General features: G+C 34.1%; 3 protein-coding genes across 8 annotated transcripts; 1 reads left to right on the top strand and 2 right to left on the bottom strand.

The window, feature by feature from the left end:
* Positions 1-225: 225 nt before the first annotated feature.
* LOC145620818 (inositol 3-kinase-like) lies at positions 226-3,855 on the bottom strand. 2 transcript variants are annotated; one of them, XM_081675538.1, is made up of 3 exons: positions 2,838-3,855; positions 1,189-1,474; positions 226-814 (listed from the first exon to the last, which is right to left on the bottom strand). In XM_081675538.1, the coding sequence occupies exons 1-3, from the start codon at positions 3,699-3,701 to the stop codon at positions 741-743; spliced, it is 1,224 nt and encodes a 407-aa protein (XP_081531664.1). In that variant the 5' UTR covers positions 3,702-3,855; the 3' UTR covers positions 226-740. The 2 variants fall into 2 exon arrangements, with proteins under 2 accessions (XP_081531664.1, XP_081531670.1); XM_081675544.1 differs by having other exon boundaries at positions 765-890; positions 2,838-3,854.
* A 2,834-nt stretch (positions 3,856-6,689) lies between these two features.
* LOC145620807 (uncharacterized) lies at positions 6,690-9,893 on the bottom strand. Its single transcript, XM_081675527.1, has 5 exons — positions 9,720-9,893; positions 9,469-9,617; positions 9,298-9,346; positions 8,479-8,621; positions 6,690-6,985 (listed from the first exon to the last, which is right to left on the bottom strand). The coding sequence occupies exons 1-5, from the start codon at positions 9,766-9,768 to the stop codon at positions 6,905-6,907; spliced, it is 471 nt and encodes a 156-aa protein (XP_081531653.1). The 5' UTR covers positions 9,769-9,893; the 3' UTR covers positions 6,690-6,904.
* A 1,532-nt stretch (positions 9,894-11,425) lies between these two features.
* On the top strand, positions 11,426-16,213 carry LOC145624650 (vacuolar cation/proton exchanger 3-like). 5 transcript variants are annotated; one of them, XR_014110467.1, is made up of 12 exons: positions 11,426-11,583; positions 13,238-13,515; positions 13,674-13,741; positions 13,861-13,889; positions 13,976-14,172; positions 14,324-14,542; positions 14,704-14,826; positions 14,923-15,039; positions 15,141-15,194; positions 15,300-15,416; positions 15,508-15,624; positions 15,974-16,213. XR_014110467.1 is itself a non-coding variant. In XM_081677733.1 (12 exons), exons 1-12 carry the CDS (start codon positions 11,508-11,510, stop codon positions 16,030-16,032), a joined length of 1,437 nt encoding a protein of 478 aa, XP_081533859.1. In that variant the 5' UTR covers positions 11,426-11,507; the 3' UTR covers positions 16,033-16,213. The 5 variants fall into 5 exon arrangements, 4 of the variants coding, with proteins under 4 accessions (XP_081533859.1, XP_081533858.1, XP_081533860.1 ...); XM_081677733.1 differs by having other exon boundaries at positions 15,525-15,624; XM_081677732.1 differs by having other exon boundaries at positions 15,498-15,624.
* The last annotated feature ends 4,060 nt before the right edge of the window (positions 16,214-20,273 follow it).

The following is a 20,273-nucleotide window of genomic DNA, read 5'->3' as shown; positions in this document are numbered from 1 at the left end:
AAAACTAATACAAGTAATTCTTATGGCACAATACCATTTTCATTTATCTTGCCTTTGAAGGTCATGATTTATTAAGATAGAATAATGGTGAAATTTGAGCATTGATTACTCACTTGATACATTAGACGGGCAATTTATCTTTGTAAGAACATGTATCTTAGATTCTTAGTAGATGTATCCTTGTAAGTTTCCGTATTTGAAGGAAAGAGTGCAATCAAAGAAATAATTGGTGAGTACAAGAGTGCTTTGATCAAATTGAACCTTGCTTTCTATAGAACTTTATTACATTAACATAACAATTAGAGAAAGCAAAATGTAGAGTATCTCCTTTATAAGACAACCCAAGTACACAATCTTGTTTGGTATCGTAGAATATACACCGCATTACGTATCGAAGGCTGTAAACTTGTAATGACTGAAACAAAGAAGAATTTAAGTACTTGATCAAAGGTTTCGTGTAGAGAGCAGAATTCATGTTGCGTTCTCTAAGCAGAGCCTTCACTTGTTCCTCCAAAAAGATGCTTCGTCTAACATTGCACATGTTATCTATGCAGCTCTAGTAAGACTTCTCCATGGAGTTCGACAACAGAAATAACCAGCATCCAGTATGAATCTCAACATCAGGAGGATTAGGTCCGATCAACTCTACCATCATCTAGTCTAGAGGACTAACCGATGAAGTCAAGCCTGTGTATCAACAGTAGTTTTGATGATCTTAACCACCACAAAATCTCTAAATATCACCAAAACCATACATGTGATATGAGATTGGGGCGTTTTGTTGATTCCTGTAAATGACGTTGTGCCTGCCTGCCTGGCAATAGCAATCATAGCGCAGATTTCCACAATATTTTGATCCTTGTTCATATACAGTATTTGCTATAATCTGTCTGCTAATTACTCAGTTTGCATTCAGTAAACATAGGAAACAGGAAATGCATCAGTGGCAAGGCATCATAACACCTCATTGAGATTAGGCATTTACAAATTACAACAAAGAAACGGGATTCCATTTCAATTACAAAATTTTCTAATTATGAACTAAAGTGACCTATTTCAGACTTTCAGTGAGTATGATCTAGTGCCCCAAATTATTCTAAACAGGATTGCTGCATTACAAAAAGATGACCAGCAAATTACCTAAAAGAGGAAAAGAAAGCATATGCTTTGGTGTCTATCATTGTGTACCTTTGAGGGGTTCAGCTGCTTCATCATATACAGGATCATGCAGGAGACTTTGCCCATTACACTGATGCTTTACACTGTGATTTACAGATGTAGTCGTAAGATTTTGCATATCTGGTAGATCCCTTCTACATTCTTGTACGGGCAAAGAAAATGTGTGTCTGATAGCATTAAGGGACTCGTGGAACTGCTCGTGACCAAGTGGTTTTGAAAACCAAAGCTCATTTACATCACCAGCTCGGTGTTGAGCACACTGCAATGATCTTCTTTGAACCTCATCTTTGACTCTCTGAGAATGAAAATAAGGAAAAAAATTGTAAATAATCATATTGCCTTTCTTTTTCTTTCTGGCAGACAAAGGAGAAAGGAACAATATGCTAAATATAGAGTATCAGCAAGTGTCCATAAGTGCTGATGCAAAGCAAAAGATGCTCCTAATGGTCCAACTTTTAAGGTGCATGCTTTATATACTAACAGAAAAGCTAATGAAGCATTAGGATACAGTAATTATAAACAAATCAAAAAGCAGTATGTATCCTATACTCATGTTGATAAGAGGCAATATACTTCTGCAGCACTTTCAATGGGTGTGACTGAACTGTGACATAGGAACACAAAACAGTTAAGAAAAATATGTGATTGGGTGATTACATTGTCAAATTGTCTACATCATTGGATCATTCAAAGAAGCACAATTTGCCACCAAGTTAAGAGGAGGTGATAAAATAATTGCCAAAAAATTCTGTGCTTTTGGTCCAAAATATATTCCTATGACAAAGTGTCTAGTTACCAACACAAGTACTTCCAGTGGAATGTATAATTCCAGAAACATAGTTTACAACAATTACATTAAGTATAAAGAATAAATAGCCAGGCTCTACAGATAGCACCAGAGCTCATTAGAACCAGCTTGATCGAAATGCCCCTAATGTACGATGACCATATGAGTTGTGAGCAATTTGATTTGATAAACAGGCATCAAAATAACACAGAGATCGGTTTCAGCAGTCAGTGTCACATAACTTATCAGGAACATAGATGCAACTATAACATATGCCATCATCTCTGAAATCCAAAACCCATCGATTATACTTGCCAACACATCTAATCATAAAACCCCTAACGGCACAACCAGCCCAAAATGACATTGTATAAGCAATTAAGCAGACTCTGAGAGAGAAATTCACCATAACTTCTTTTCTCAAACACAAATTAATCCTAAACCTCATTTTCGTAGCATTAATCAAGCTGCCATTAGTGCAAAGCCTATTCAGTATTCAACTGTTCACCTAAACACCTAGCAGAACATCTCTGGAACAAGGTAGCACTTAAAGAAATACCCTACAAACTTTTCATATTCCCCGGCTTCTCTCTCCATTCTTTTTATCACTGGCCAATTCGAAGTCTTACAAATCCCATTACACAGCTCCATTTCAATAAACATGTAAAATAACTCGGAAATGAGTCAAGGTCACTAATGGCATGCTACCATTAGTCATTCAACATATAACAACAAAACATTATATTAAACACAATACAAGAACACAAATACGAAGAAGAAGCGTACAAATATTAATGCAACAACACAAACAATTCAGAATCAAAATCACAAAGACATACTACTAAACATGTTACAGAATCAAATTACACACCTGCAACAACTTGGAATCAAACTTAGGCAACCCAATTTGAGAAACAGTCAAAGACCCAAAAAAGTTGCCTAACAAAGCAGCATCAGGAACAGCTAAACCAAGAGAAAGCCCAGCAACAAACCCACCTAACAAACTATCCCCAGCACCAGTAGGATCAATCTGAATCGTCGAAAACGGCGAAATCTCAACCTCCCCATCTTTCCAGAACACTTTACAACCCTTCTCACCATAAGTCACAACCACACAACACATCTTCCTGACCTCCTCAACATCCATAAACTCAGCTTCTTCAGCAGAAGCCTTTAAAACCCCAATTTTAGATAATAAAGGGTAAAATTTAGTCTCATTCAAATTAATCAATCTAACAGTACCATCAATTTCATCAAATTCTCTAATCAACCCTTGAACATCAACAAACACAACATCACAAATCTCAACCAAACCCTCCAAAGTTTCAGGTAAAATCTCCCCTCCCACACCAACAGCCATCCCAAAATCAAACCTTTTCCCCAATTCAGAGGTAGGCAACTCAGTGGGTCGAATCGGGTCACATGCAATGACCCGTTTAAGGGTCCGATCTGAAACGGGTTGCCCATCATTTTCAGGGCAATTAGAGTAAAAATGAGCATGAAATACGGTGGTCTTTGAAGTATTAGAAACAATTGGAGAGCAGAAAACAGAGTGATTGTAACTAAAATCAGAACCAACAATTGAAATACAATCACAAGGAATTGAGAGGAGAGAGAAAATGTTAGAGATGAAGGAAGCAGCACCACCTAAGGATTCTGCAACTACGACGTCGTCTTTGAGGAGGACATCATGGCAGTAGTTGCCTACTACCAAACTACGGCGGGAGAATCCCATTAAAATGGGTTTGATTTGGTTTGGTTTTTCTGGGAATAATTAGAGAAGATGATCCAAAGAAATTGATTTTAAAAATGGATTGGAGTATTTATATATTTGCGTCTGAGTTTCGTTATTGCCGTCTGTCGATATGTTCTGAAATTCTGCGCGTACACGGATTCTGGTAAAGTGGTAAAGAGTATCAAAATCGATTAAGGAGCATAATAAAACTTGTTTTTTAAGCACCGATTAATAATGTTTAGTTTAGTCTTAAGTTGCTAAATGAGGTGAATCCACAAAGAAAGAGACACATAAGATGATTAGTTATTCTTAGTAACAACTTATAAGATGTGTTCTCATAAAAATGGTTTTTATATAATAGAACTATATAAGACTTTTTAGTGTGACTAGTTACATCGTATGAGAAGCTAATACACATCAAAACACTGACTAGGTAACCCCTGATCAATGGATAACCCCTAACCAATCGAGTAAGTCCTAACCAACCAAGTAACCCATAATCGATCGAGTATTCCCTAACTGATTGAGTAACCTCTAAGGCCCTAACCACATAACCCCGTCCACATCATGTGGCTTTTTAAAAATTTTGCTCATTGATTTGTGCCAATTTTAATGGGGTCAAAATTATCTAATTTGTAAATTACCATCCAAAAGGGGGTGCTGTTTTGAAATTACCACCCATTAAAAAATTTATTTTAAATTACCACCCATTAAAAACAAAATTCTTTCAGATTACCACCTTTTTTTGTTTTCCGGTGGAAAATCTGTTTGAGGGCCCCACATAACGGCTATAAACGACTACTTTGACTTTCTCTCCCCGATTTCTGTTGTATATAAATTGTCAAACTTCAATTGAAAAAATTTTGCCCCAAATTTCAACTTCTACTGTTAGAATAAGGTATCTACTGAATTTCATACTCTAATTTTGCAGCTAAGGTATGATTCCAGTACTTCGTAATTTAGGGTTTTTTTTCCCTAATTTAGGAAATAGGGTTCCTGAGGTAATAAAATTTGGGGCTTTTTGCAATTAGGGTATTTGTTTGCAATTAATTGTGCGATTTAGTTTGAATTCTGCTAATTGAAGGTGATGTTGTCCAAATTCGTTCTTCAATTGTTTATTATTCTGAATAATTGTATCTTATGTGCTGTGTTTTGCGATTGAATGATTTGAATGATTCATTGATGCATGAAGTTGTCACCATTGAATTGTAAAGGGTCCCAATTACAGAAGCTTGACCAATGCGCTTTTGGTCCCAAGAAAACACACGAAGATGGCGATTTGAACAGCAAAACCAAGTACAAAAAGGGTCCCAATTTGCAGAAGAAAAAAAATAGGGTTCTGATTCAGGGCAGTTGTAATGTTGACTGAGAATTAATGGAAGAAAGAGGGGAAAGATTGATGTTTTAAGCTGAATTAATTGAAAAAATTGGTGAGGGAAGATGTTTTTTTGGAGTAATTTTGAGTCAAAAGGTTAGGTCGAAGGAAATGAAAAAAAAGGAGGGAAATTAATAAGGTGGGGCCCTCAACCGGATTTTCCACCGGAAAACAAAAAAAGGTGGTAATCTGAGTGGTAATTTACAAATTTTCCTTGTTTTTATTACCTTTTTTCCTCTCTAATTGGAATATTGGAAAATAATAATGAAAATATATAAACCAAGTGAAGTAGTTTTTCAAGAAAAAAGAAATGTTTTTCACTTCCTAGTTTAAAGTATATAAATAGCGCTAGCAAAAAGAAAATTATACCGAGGCAATGAGAGCAAGGAGCTTAGGTCTTGAATCGGGGGCATAATTTGAAATAATTCCACATAGGAAGAAACCTTTGAAGATTCCATTAGTACAACAAGGAAGAACACATAGAATTGAAAGGTGTGATTTGCTCTAATAGTTGTATCAGTTGTACATCATTAGATGAAAAATTCTCTCTCCTGCATCATACATTCAAATTTCACGTGAAACTAGAGAAATTACTTGATCATGTAAGAAAAAGGTGTAAAAATAGTAGAGTACATCCTATCATTAACTAATACGTATTATAATAACTACAAATTTTAACCATCTTTGTGTCATTTAACTATATCACCAAAGTCAAACCTCTAATTTTACCAGATTAGTTTAGCTTATCAACTTTAGACTTTGACTGATTGGCAGCATTTATTCAACGAACCAGCTATCTTTTCGATTAGTTTCGTGACTAGATTCTGTCAAACCAAGCGAGTGAGGAAACTGAGGAAAACAATGGAAGTGTTAACGAGTATACTACGTGATACAAATACAAGGACACAACTCAAAGACATAAAGGCGCAACTGCCACTTGTTAGACAGAGTCTATATGCGATGCAAACAAAAAAAAAAAAAAAGGGCAAAGTATGATACTCTGTATTCATTATTGATGGAGAATTCCTTCACGCAATTTGTTCGACATTCGATGCCCTTCACCGTTTTTCTAGATTGCATAGCATGCACCCAAAACTACCCAAAACAGTGCCCTGTTCTGGTGCACAAGCGAGGGGGTGCTTGTCCACTACATGCTGGGGCATTACTCAGTGCAAGACCAATCCCCCAGCGCAACCCCCCAAACCCCCCCCCCCCCCCCAAAAAAAAAAAAAAAAAAAAAAAAAAAAAAAAAACCCAATTAGCCCTATGCAAATCATACTCCTGGTCTTCTGGGCACCAATTTCCCCGCCTCCCCAAAAACCAATCATCCCCGTGCAAATCATACTCCTGAACACCACAGCATACTATCGCATATTTAGTATATTGTGGATTACATTCCCTTCACAAAACAACAATAGCCATTTAACACCAAAGAGGCTCTCTCAGTTTTCTCTTTGCCAAAACACCTGCATCTGATACATCCTATACAACCTTACTATTCTGGATGACATAAATAATAGGCCAACAATACAAGTCTACAACTGTCAGATCAAAGAAAAGGTTAGTTTTGCACATTAACATGATCAGGTAGAGCAATGTCAAAGGAACAGAAAGACCAAGCAAGCCAACAACAATAATGAACCTTGAGAAACTGCTACTGATGATGAATAACATAAGTTAGCATTACTTAAATTAGTTGCTATCTGGAATCAAGCCTGCCCAATTGATGATTACAGTTAACATGAAGAATAAGAGTCATTTATTACTGACATTTATAGGGCTTCACAGATTATGCAGGTAAGAAACGCTCGCCATGCAAGATAACCACCTAGTGGATTCCACCCATGAATGTTCTAGGATCCGGACAATTCCCGCTAAAGTCTGCTTGCGAGAAGTCAAAACCTGGGTTCTGCCAAAAAAAAAAAAAAACGGAATTAAGACAGCTGAGTAGTGAAATGTACCATGGACCACACCTCACAATTTTGTTTTATTGATTTGAAAGATATGGACAAAATGAACAATTGCATCAGATAGGGTTTACATGCAAAAAACATTTGAAAGTCCTACAACAAAACAAAACATTCAAGAAACTTGAAAGTCACACTATCTAACCAGATGAAAAAAATCAAGTCTTTTCATCACAGATACAAAAAATATCCTATTCTAACAAGGGGAATATAGGAGTACATGCTGCATAAGGCAAGTAATAAAAAGCCAAACAAATGACATGACACAATAACCAAACGCAATTATATCCTTACAATTCACAGAAGGGTAGAGTGCAAGGCTTTCTACTTAAAGGTAGAGAAGTAGGGAATTGAAGCAAATAGGCATAATTACATCCAATGATTCTATATAGCCCTTACATCCAATGGGGGATTGTACTGTTAATAAGAAAATATAAACATTCATGTATCACCGACCTCACCCAGCCAGGCCTCGCGTTGAGAATCATGACCAGGTACAAGAACGGTAAGACAACAAAATTAATCCCCCACCCACATCAAAGACATATTTACTTTGATAGGTCCTCAAACCAGCAAATTGATCAGGAGAGCCACTAATATAGAAAGACAAGCCAAGATCAATATATCATCAATCATAATGCCCTTTCATTCAAAAGGTCACTCTGTTCAACAGATTAAGACATGCAATGGAGCATGATAAAAAGATGTACCAATATTGAATCCAACTACTGAAAAATATTATAAGCAAATATGAGAAAATTTTCACCCCTAATGATGGACAGAACAATAAATTGATTGTCAATGATCTTAGTCATAAGTCATAAAAACAGCCTTAGGCCAATACATTATAGCTTAAGTATTTAATTTAACTTCTATATAAATTAAATCTATTAGTGATTAAAGTAATTCCATTGTAGTTTACTTTGTAATCCCTCCCCCCAACCCAAAGGGCCTAACCCCACCCCCAACCTCCCCCAAATAAAAATAAAAAAACAATTATTTCACATGTTCCGTGCCCCCCTCCCCCCCAAACAACCTCCCCCAAATAAAATAAAAAATAATTATTTAACATGATCCCTAAATAACAGTAAATTTTTTTTAAAGATTTAAACAAGCAATGAAGCAAATGGTCACCCAAATAACAGCAGAGCAAGTTAGTTTTAGAAGACTTCAACAAAAACCAAAGCACAACGAACTCTATAAGCTTAAGCTGAATAAGTGAGATTTATTGTTCTTACATTTTTTAGCCTCATATTCATTTTCAAAAAAAATAAATAATAATAAAAAAATAAAAAAATCCAAGTTCACATTATTGCAAGAATTCCACTTGATACGGCTTTACTTGATAAGCTCCATGGTGACACACAAAACTGTAGCTAGCAGATATACAAATCTACAACTTGAAAAAACTTAAAACAGGATTAAAGTAAATGACCTCTTCTTGAAATCGCTGAAGCATCAAGCGCTTTTGCTCTTGATCTGCAGCGTAAGGATCCAGCTGACCTTGACCCACAATTGGTGAAGACCATGTCTGTCCTTTGTCCCTCTTTTGCAAGGTTATATGTAGAGTATCATCCTCTAGCATTCATAAAGAAATATCAGCAACTATGTACAAAGTGCAAATCTAGCACTCAGACAATTAAACAAAATACTTGCATTAACTCAACCAAATATATTGTACACATTCCTAAAGAAAGCTAAACACAGCTGTATACACATTACTACATGTCTCCAGAGACTTATATACATATTAGATAATTCAGCAAGAAGGATCCTCTGAATATAAGCATGCTTCACAGCAGCACATATATCAACTTATGCACCTAGTAGCAAGATACCGATACAGCTGAAGTTATAAGAAAGAAGCTTTATACCAAGCTGCTAGGCTGTTATTTACTAACATAAAGCGATACACTGACCAAATGAGCATGCACCGGCCAAGCCCAAACATCATTAGGCACACATAAACTTATACACAAGTATTACAGCCTTTTCATATGTTTCATTTAACATGTCAAGTGTTTGGACTTTTCAGGGAACTTATACAATCTAGAAGGATTAACAATTCAATAGTTCGCTAAGTATAAGATAAGGATTACAAATTCACTTGGCATAATAATTCTCAATTCAATTCATATCAGCATCTCTTCAACACAACACACTACAACTAATTCTCAGTAAAGATCATATGTAATTCACTAAATTATCATAATCAAAGCAATAAAATTACTGCTCACAAATATTATATACATACCCAAAGTCCAAAAAGAGGAATCAGTCTTCACAGGATGCTGCAAATCATGCTGAAAAAAAAAAAAAACACAACAAATTCACACCATCAACAATCAAACAAGAATTTCCATTTGAAATTTTAAAAAATAATTAATCAACTAAAAATTCATCAAATTAATGCAAAAATACTAACATTAAGATAAGGAGGATTGCCTTTGATCCCAACTTCAACATGCTTAGACTGAATTTTGCTATAAAATAGCTTTGTCGGCACATTAGGAGGTAGTGCAATGTACATATTAACCTCATCTAGGGTTTGATCCCATTCAAAAACCTTCTGACCTAAAAATTTGTGATTAATTGAAAATTTGAAATTCCAGCCAGTCAAAATTAATCAATCAATTCATAAAATCAACAAGAATTGAAGAGAGTGAAAATGATTACCGTTGTGAACGAAGGCGTGGCGCTTATCGGGGGCCAATTTTTCAGCCATGATTCTGTCGGAAATTAGGGTTCCGGCGAAGAGGTGAGGTGAAAATTGGGCGTTCCCGGGAAATAATATGAAATTCTTGATTAATGACGATAGATAAGTTGGGGAACCAAGTGAGAATTATTCTCTCGAATTTTCCGTATTCTTCCTTTATGAATGGTCTTCTAATTGCCAAAGAAAAAAATAAAATTGATTTGATGTTTGGTCTAGTGGTAAGAATTGTATTTTGTACTCCGTATTTAATTAAGAACAATTTGAATTTTTGAAAGTTCAAATTCTTTTTAACTTAGAGTCAAAGTAATCTGAGAGGTTTTGATTTACTGCAAATTCTGAAAATTTGTTAATTTTATCTCTATATAATTGTAATTTATGCAATTTTCACGATTGCTCCAATTTGAATTTTTTTATAATTCGACCCAACTCATAGGCTAGGCACAACGAAAAGAGAATGTTAAAGGGTCATCATCATCAAATGTTTCTAATAAGAATTGAAAAGGTTGAAAATTTCATTCGTACCACTACGTGACTAATAGTACCAAGGCATCCTCTATGAATACAAATTTTATGCAGGCATATTGATTCCTGATTATACATATTGTCAATAATATTGCATGACATCAATGTTATAAATATTATTCCATTGTTCTATGTGCATAGACACAATTTCAATTTCAATCATACAGAAGTTACTTGTCTCTTTGTTGGTTAGTATAAGGGTGTAATTCAAAACATAAAATCAAATCTTGTCTAAATCACTTCCCTCTGTAACTCACTTTACACATTTAAAAAAAAAATCAATTTGAATGTCTATTGTTTTAGTAGGCCAACATATTACAGGTATTACCTTAAATCTTATAGAGTAACTATAGCCTACTACCAGGTATGAGCTATTGAGCTCATAGTTGTCCATACCACAATATAAAATTATGTTTTTTTTTTAATCCCTTTCCTCTTCATTTTCTTCCTCCCGTAAACCCTTTCCCCGCCTCTGGGTAGCTTACATTGCCGGCCAAACCTCCGCCCACCACACCTCCACCCACGACAGCAAGGAATCCACCCCACCGGCCACCACCTTGGTCGAAACCCAGAAACACGCAACCACCTCCATTAGAAATCACCGGAAACGAACCACCCAAAAAAACATAACCCAAAAACAGAAGATTGTGCAATGCTATGGAGTTCTGCTGATTTTCATGGTTTCAAACATAGACAAGTTCCTTGTCGACTTACGACTCTAGTCATTAAAAAGGGTGAATTCGATGCTTGAAATTGTATGAGTTCGGTCGAAATTGACGACGTTAATTGTTTGTCGGTGCTTAGTTATTATTAATTTGTATAATGTTATTATTGGTTTGTATAATGTTATTCTTGATTTATATATTGTTATTATAGTGCTGAATATTGTTATTAAGAGAAGAGAGACTACTTTTTTACAACATGGTAAGTAATACGCGAAATTACATTTTTGCCCCCGGCATGGGCCCAATAAGCCCATACCTAATAGGCTGATAGTGGTCTATCACTCCAATGTTACATCTAAAGTTTAACCGTCCGAGATCAAATCTTATCGACACCATATTAAGTTGGCGCACGGTAAGCCAGGCCCAATTCATAAGCGGGCTATTAAATTTTTTTGACTTGAGATCCCAACAATTTTTTACTCCAACAATTATCTTCACTCCCACAAAATGAAGCTTTCTGCACAGAGTCATTATCAACTTCAACTTCTTGCTACCTGAAAAATGGAAGCATACACGAGGTTCAGCATCAGCTATATTACCCCATATTTATCAGGTTTTTCATTTTCAACTGTATACTGTAAGTTGCTATCTTTTAATTTGATTATTTTGCACCATAATTTATTTTGTATTTTTGTAAATTTTGTTGCTAATTAGTATTATTTTTGCTCATAATTGCATTGTTGCCTGTACTGTATAAGATTCTTCAATTGTGATGGAAGTTTTAAGTTTGAAGTCGTAAACTATACTACTCATATGTTTTGCTGGATTTTACAGAATTTCATAATACTAACAAAAATTGAAAAGGGTTGTTATACTTTTTAATTTATTGTTTTTTTCCCAGAAAATTCTTGGAAATTTCTTATTCTATAACTGTTAGTGGTAATGTATGTGAGAAGAATACTAAGGAGTATATATTAGAAACAAGAAAGGGTTTAATAAGATAGAGATAAGCCTTTTCCCTATTTTAGGATTGAAACAGGTTAATAGTGATAGTTGTGTGTCTTTGTAATACTAGTTGTCTAATTTAAGGATGCACCACATCGTTGGCGGAACTCACTCACAACCCCTAAACATGAATCGAGGGATTGGGCAATCGTGAAAAAATGACAAATGAGCATAAAAATAGCCTTGGAAGTATAACGGGGATATGGTGAAAACTATTGTACCATGGAAGGCATGGATGTTGTAAAAAAACAATAAGTGTTGCTTTCTTAAGATCTTTTTAAGCTGATATATACTTGGTTGGACACTTGTACCACATTAATTTTTGTATGGTTATGGTTTAGGATGATTTACTAGTTGTTTGGATAAATGTAGATGCCTTTAAGCTGATAATTAAGTGCAATGTAATGTAAAGTAACTTAATTTCTCCCAAGGGGATAATCATCAGATTGTTCGAACCCAATGCTTCTGTTATGAGTATGGCCGATTATAAAATGATGTGAGAGTGTTAATCTGTTATGTTATACTCTTATTTTGGCATAACTAGTGAAACTCATTGCACATTTTTCATTAACTTAGCTAGCTTATTCATATTGTGATTAATGCTAATTTCCAAAACATAGCCAGATAATCCAAAATTGCAATAAATACATAAGTTAAACAAGCTAGTGGTTCTAGAAATTAGTAGAGGTTCATTACAATTACGGTGTAGTGTATAAGTATATTAGTATTGTTAACTAGTGAAAAAAGAGATCGATGCTACAAAATGTAAAAGAGAAGATGTTTTTGGTTCATAGTTCATTTTATATAAAGTTATATCCTATTCATTGCAGCATTGCTCTACCTGGACAGAATACATTTTGTTTGTATTTTAGACTACATAATGTAACAACAACAACAACCAAAAATAAAAAAAATAAAATAATCTGGATGAAACTTACAAGCACATATTTAGCTTTAAATCACTTAACAGTGGATTAGAGAAACATATGCCTTCAATAGCAAATTTTAGTAACTATGATATAAAGAGTTGAAATCCGATGGCAAGAAATGATTTTTAGACTGTGAAAAGCCAATTGCAATCGCCTTGAGATTTTTTACCCAAATTCATCCCAGGAAAGTTCCAGGAAACTGCAAGTTTGTCTCTACTTGTCTTCTCTTCAATCACATTAGCTTAAGCCTAGTAATTTGTAACAATTGTAACAGCCCAAGAAGTTATACTGCTTGCCTCATTGTCAAAAAAACAAAAAATACTGCTAGTCTAATATTTACGTAGCGTAAGTGTGTAGGGATAGTCAAGGATATGGACTCCAATGAGGCATGGGATGCAGAAAATGGAATCATCAGTGACTCAAGCAACGAGCCTAAAATTATCAGGACGGCACATAGTTTGTCATCTTCATTGCTTAGGAAAAAGTCTGACTTGGCCCTGGGGTTGAACATCAAGTCGTTGTTGGTTAGGAGAATTCTGAAAAATCTTCAAGATGTTATCCTTGGAACCAAGATTTGTGCTCTCTTTGTGGCCATCCCCTTCGCTATAGTGGCCAAATATCACAATTTTGGAAGAGTAAGTGCACTTTCTTTGATAAAACTATAAAAGTTTGGATGACTTATAAAAGCCAATCCGATTTTAGGGTATTAGGGATTGATTTTATTTATTGATCGATTTTGTCATTCCATAAACTTATTTTAAAATTAGTTCATTGCGATCTTGCATCTTAACAGCCCTGGGTCTTTGCTTTGAGTTTAATCGGACTTGCCCCTTTAGCGGAACGAGTTAGCTTTCTTACTGAGTATGTTACTACTTAATCGTAATGAATTTATGCTTTAATATGCTAAGAGTATAGATATTCAAAAAATTAATGTGATTGTCATTTTCTCTCCGTGTCTCCTTTTGCATGTCAAATCCAAGGCAAATTGCATATTATACTGGCTCAACAGGTACTAGCTGCTCTGAATGGCAATTGGCATTTATATCTTTCATTTTGCTATCATGAACAAATCAATTAATAAGTGCAAATTGGCAGTTGGGGGGCTGCTAAATGCAACTTGCGGCAATGCAACAGAACTCATAATAGCTATATTCGCACTCCACCAAGGGAAGATAGCTGTGCTGAAGTACTCTCTTCTGGGATCAATTCTTTCAAACCTTCTTCTAGTTCTTGGTTCTTCTCTATTTTGTGGTGGCTTGGCCAACATGAGCCAGGAGCAAAAATTTGACAGAGTAATACATTGAAATCCATTTTCGCTATTTTTTTTAAATGATTTGGCATGATGCGTGAGGCTGGCATATCATAATAACTTAAATTCATGCGCTTTCTTATCTTCTTACCCCGAAACAGCCTATGATTATCCTTTTCTCTTTCTCATGACAGAATCAAGCCGATGTAAATATACTTCTCCTCTTTCTTGGAGTTCTTTGTCATGCATTGCCTTTGTTTACTCAACATTCTGAGGATGCTGCAGGGACGGCATTCTCTGCTAGCTCCATACTCCTGCTGTCAAGAGTGAACAGCATTGTCCTGCTCGTGGCTTATATTGCATATCTGTTTTTTCAGCTGAAGACCCACCGACAATTGTTTGATTCTGAAGAGGTGACTTTATTATATGTATTTGGTATGTAGCTTTTTGTACAGAACTCCTGGTTTGTAGCTTGTGTTATCTGGACTATCTGCCCCTAAAAGAGTACAACAGACGTAAAAGGAGTCTAAGAAAACTGAATACTCAGCTGACTGATGATCGCAACAATATGCAGGAACCTGATGATAATTGTGAGGATGAGAGAGCAATAATTGGTTTTTGGAGTGCATTTAGCTGGTTGGTAGGCATGACAGTAGTGATAGCTTTGCTCTCTGAATATATTGTTGGCACAATTGAGGTACGAAACTACTCTGAAGCTTTCTCTTGCACTCATCTTCTGTACTCAAGTTTATTATGCCCAATCAAAAACTTAACCCCAATTACATTGAAACAGGCTGCTTCGATCTCCTGGGGCATTCCCATTAGCTTCCTCAGCATAATAATGCTTCCTATAGTTGGGAATGCAGCAGAACATGCAGGTGCAATCATATTTGCTTACAAGAACAAGCTGGTATGATCCTGACTGATTTATATTTCTCTTGAAATTCATGATATATATAGTACTTGCATTATAATTTTGTGTTAACTATGTGCTGTTAATTAATCTGACAGGATATATCTCTGGCAGTTGCCCTGGGCTCTGCCACCCAAATTTCAATATTTGTGGTAACACTTAAAACTTCTACATAAATAATGACCACATTCAATTCCTTTATACATCATATCTCAATTTTTAGAATGAAGTCCTAATACAAGAGCCTGCTACTATAGGTCCCCTTATGTGTGATTGTCGCATGGATCATGCATATCAAGATGGATCTCACCCTTAGCGTCCTGGAAACCGGTTCTTTTGCTGTTTCAGTACTCATTATAGCCTTCACTTTGCAGGTTTATTATCTACTTTGATTATTCATTTTTTTAGTCACATTGCATCTCTCTTTCGCTTCAAAAATTTTGGCTTAAACTCAGACACTGCTAGCTGCTACTATTAAACAGGATGGATCATCACATTACATGAAAGGGGGTGTTCTCCTCTTTTTTTACACGGTTATTGCTACAAGCCTTTTGGTCCTTCCATATAAAACCGATAACGATGGTAAGTACACTACAACATCCACAATTTTTTAAGCAAGGCAAGTGAGAAGCAAACCATATGTAAATTAGAAAATTGCAAAAAAAATCTTGGCAATGGCAGTCATCTATATAATCCTTGATTCCTCTCATTTAATTTTAGTTGCTGTTTCTAGAAAAGTTAATCATAAACCATTACTATTATAGGAAATGTAATTATCTTTCCAAACATTCAATAAAATATAGTATGCGACTCTATTAATTCTAGATGGGACGAGAAGTATATTAAGGGTTAATACTTTGTACTTCGTATGTTGTAAAGTAGTAGTCCATAAGATTTAGTACTGATATGCACTCTAAAAAATGCATGCTAGATCAAGCGAATCTGATTGGATCAGGACTTATATCGTCAGTTGGATTTGCTGGTGCCTGATAATTTGAGATGTCAACTCTGGTGTCTCAAATAAAAGATTGTCCATTGTAAATTTTTTAATTCTTGGAAAACAGATATCGAATCTGAAAATTTTCTCCTTGTAGATTTTAATGTATGCCAACTACATTGGAGTTGCAACTTGTAATCTATCTGATGATATAAATGTGATTCTGTGGGTATAGCTTGAAGATTTAGAGGGTATCAAATAAGTAATGATTCTCTTGGTATTAAACTATACTCTAGTGGCTATTGTCCCAAAAAAAAACCTCTAGTGGTACTATTCCAAAATATGCAAAGGACTTGTTTGGTAATTAGTTGTTAGCCAACTTTGGAACAATTTAAATATGAAGGGAGTGTACGGCAAAATATAGCTATGAAGGTAGATGTTAGATGTCAACAAACTGTACTTGTGAAGATAGATAATTTAGGTATGAGTGTTAGTTAAAGTAGCAGTTGCTTAGTTGTTACATATAAAATTCAATATTTTATATTTAAGGGCGTGTTCGGCGTTAGCTTTTGAGTAGCTTTTAGGTAGCTTTTAGTGGTTTGACCAAACCACTACTCAACAAAAAATGTGAGTGTTTGGCAAAGTAGTGGTTAGGGTAGCTTTTAGTGGTGGAGGTAGCTTTTGTGAAAAGTTAGAAATATTAGCTTTTGAAATTAGAGGTAGCTTTTCAAGTAGCTGTTGAAAATTTAATCTATAGTTTTAAAAATAAAATATTGATTTTTATATGTAACAGCTAGTCAACCACTACTTTACCGAACACTCATATCTAAATTATTTATCTTCACAGCTAACAGCTTGTTGACAGCTAACAGCTACCTACACAGCTAACAGCTTCAGCTACCTTCACAGCTATATTTTGCCGAACACGCCCTAAAACTATAGATTAAATTTCCAACAGCTACCTCTAAATTCAAAAGCTAATTTTTATAATTTTTCATAAAAGCTACCTCTACTACTAAAAGCTATCATAACCACTATTTTGTCAAACAGTCACTTTTTTTTTTTTTTTTTTTTGTTAAGTAGTGGTTTGACTTGGTCAAACCATGAAAAGCTACTCAAACACTAGCGCCGAACACACCCGAAAAAGTGTTTTTTTTTTCCTTTCAATTGCAATAAGTTTAAAACAAATTCCTACGGAACATCTTTGAAAATAATGAAACAAATCAAGCAAATAATTAATAATACTCTCTCCGTTCCATAATGATATTCCTATTTAGAATTTATTTTTAATTTTTTTTATTAAATTTACAAAAGTTTTATAATAAGGCAAAAGCTAATGAGCGCCCCCGGGGCGTTAGATAAGAGAATTAAAAGTGGGAATATTAGAGTAAAATTAACATTAATTATACCGAACGACGCGTGATTTTGTCATGCATTCCTAACTAAATACCATTTCAACCAATATAATTATTCCTTATCTAACGCCCCGGGACGCTCGTTAGCAAGATCCTTATAATATTGTGGATAAATAATTGAATGTTAATTATTAAATGTGTTAGCAGTCCATGGGAAAGAGTGCATGTAAGTGCAGCTCCATAACACCAACTAATCTTATATTATAAACTAATAAATCTACTCGTTTTTGACTTGATTGCCAGGAGGATTTAAGCTTGAGCTACATATATATATATATATATATATATATATATATATATATATATATATATATATATATTTTTAAATGCAAACATTATTATTTTTTGGTCATATAATTTTGTGGATGAACATTGAATAAGCCAAATCCCATCTTATAGTATTATTATTCGTGAAGTAGGAGCAGTTATTGCTCATGCAATACATTGTTGCAACTTTTATGTCTCAAAAATTAGTGTCTACCATGCATATTTCCAGCTATAACAACAATTAAATTAGTATAAACTTCAAAGTTGGGTTAAGATTAATTAAAAGAAGTTAAATTCTTGCCTCCTTATTGTCTGCCTTTCAAATGACAGTTCAAATTAAAAGGTCATCAAAGAGTAACAAAGGTACTAAACTACTCGTTAATTAGTAGGTAGACCTTGGTCAACATACTCAACGAGTGTTGCTCCATTAAAACTACGTAAGTTAACTGATACAACGGATAGCTTAGTTGTCTTAAAACCTCTATAAAATGTCACCTCATATGGCTATATTTTATAGAGCGTCATCCTTTTTACTAAAGATCTCTAAGAAAATTTACCTTAATAGCATATTTAAAGTCGCCCCGTTTGTAAATAATACACTTGTTTTATTCAATTAAGACATGCTCCTAGGGCAAAGAACATTGCATGTGTTGTATTTATTAATGTATTAATCAAATATGATGTACAATCTAAATGGTCACAATTCACAAAGATTTTGATTGTTTAGTTTTAGGTCTATATACTAGATGAAGCCCGTGCGATGCATGGTTCGTTTGAATTTTTAAAAATATTATATATATATATATATATATATATATATATATATATATATATATATATATATATATATATTTTATACTTAATTAATTTAAAATGGGAAATTTCATTCGCCAATTTTGCTTACGTGTCATTTAAATTATTTAATTTAAAAAGAAATTAATAATCTCGTTTTTATTTTTTTTATTTTTTTTTATTTTTATTTTTTATGAGGCAATAATAATCTCGTATTTAATTGCTACTACTAAAATTTATTGTCCTATATGAAGCGCTGAAAAAATCAAAATCCTACGTGCATGGCTCTCTAAAAACCCGGGAAAAAAACTTCCCTTTATATATACATGGCGCGCTGACAAAAATTAAATTTTACGTGGCTCTCTAAAAACCTGGAAAATTCCCTTTATATATATATATATATATATAATATATTAGATTTTTATAATAGAGGGTTTTTTTTTTTTTTTTTTGTGAGAAAATAATAGAGGCTTCTTGAACTTGCATTATTGATTTGTAAATATAAAAAATGATTCATTTATTGTCATTTGATCACGTTAATAGTAGTAAAGAGCGCATTCAAGGGCCTCATAGTTAGGTACAACCGTCAACCGCACAAGCAAATACATAATAATGGCAATTTTGTAAATAATGACATTTTAAGAGTATTACTGAGAGACAATATTGTACTACTAAACATTCTCATTAATACAATATATGATTTCAATAGTACCAAAAACACTATGAGTAGTACAGAAAAAAAATCTCAGTAGTACTAAATACTAAAAGGACTTTCAGAGTTTCAGTAATACAAAAGACTGTTATGCAATTTTGTTTGTGTCTAATAGTGATGTATTAGGACTTCCTCAGTGTGATTTATCGATTTTCACTGTTGCTTACTTCACTGTGTTCATTTGTTGGGACTATTTTTATAATTAATTAATATATGATCCCTATTTTATTTTTTGAAATATGTTAAACAATCTTTATAAAATCTCACCCTTATGATCCTATACTATAGATTATAAAACGTTGTCCCGCCCCACACGGGAACACTTAAATATCGCTTTTATAACTTATTAAAGTCATCTTGTTAATAAATACACTCGTTTTATACAAGATAGACTCTTAATAAAGGCTTCTTCACATTTACGTAATTTTAGTTTAGTTTAACTCCAATCAGTCCATTTCAGTGTACTTCAACTCCTAATTTCCCTCTCTTATAAAATATTCATTTCAGCTCAGTTCATTTCAGTTCAGCTTCAATCAGTTCAGTTCAGCTCAGTTCAGCAAATGTGAAGATGCCCTAAGTAATTGTGAGGGTTGAACTTAGTGTCTATGTGAATCCAATATGCGTGTTAGAGTGTATAATTTGTATAGACATAATTCACAAAGATTTCATGAAGATTTTGATCATTCAATTTCTAGGTGTATATTAGAAGAGTCTTCTCGACCATGAATTATTATTGATTTTGTAAATATAATAATGCAATAATTATTGTCATTTGATGATCACATTAATACCAAAGTACTGTATAATTTATTGATTTTTACTATATATTGACTTACTTCACTGTGTTCATGTGTTGATGACTATTTTGATTAATTAATTAACTAATATGACCAATAATTTACATCTTAATAAAACGGCATGATCCACTTTTTGTCTGGTGTGGAAGCTTCACAAGAGTTTCATGTTCAAAATCACCAGTTAATTACAACGTATTTAGAAGTCAACTTAGTCCAAATTGCCAAATTGTGCAACTAGATTAAGATAATTAAACATGCATGCTGCTCATGTTAAAAACAACGACAAATGAGCTAGTAGAAGCTGTACAACA

Source organism: Chenopodium album, chromosome 3 (assembly GCF_948465745.1).
Source record: "Chenopodium album chromosome 3, dcCheAlbu1.1, whole genome shotgun sequence".
NCBI classification, from domain to species: Eukaryota; Viridiplantae; Streptophyta; class Magnoliopsida; order Caryophyllales; family Amaranthaceae; genus Chenopodium; species Chenopodium album.
This window is presented reverse-complemented; position numbering and strand designations above follow the sequence as displayed.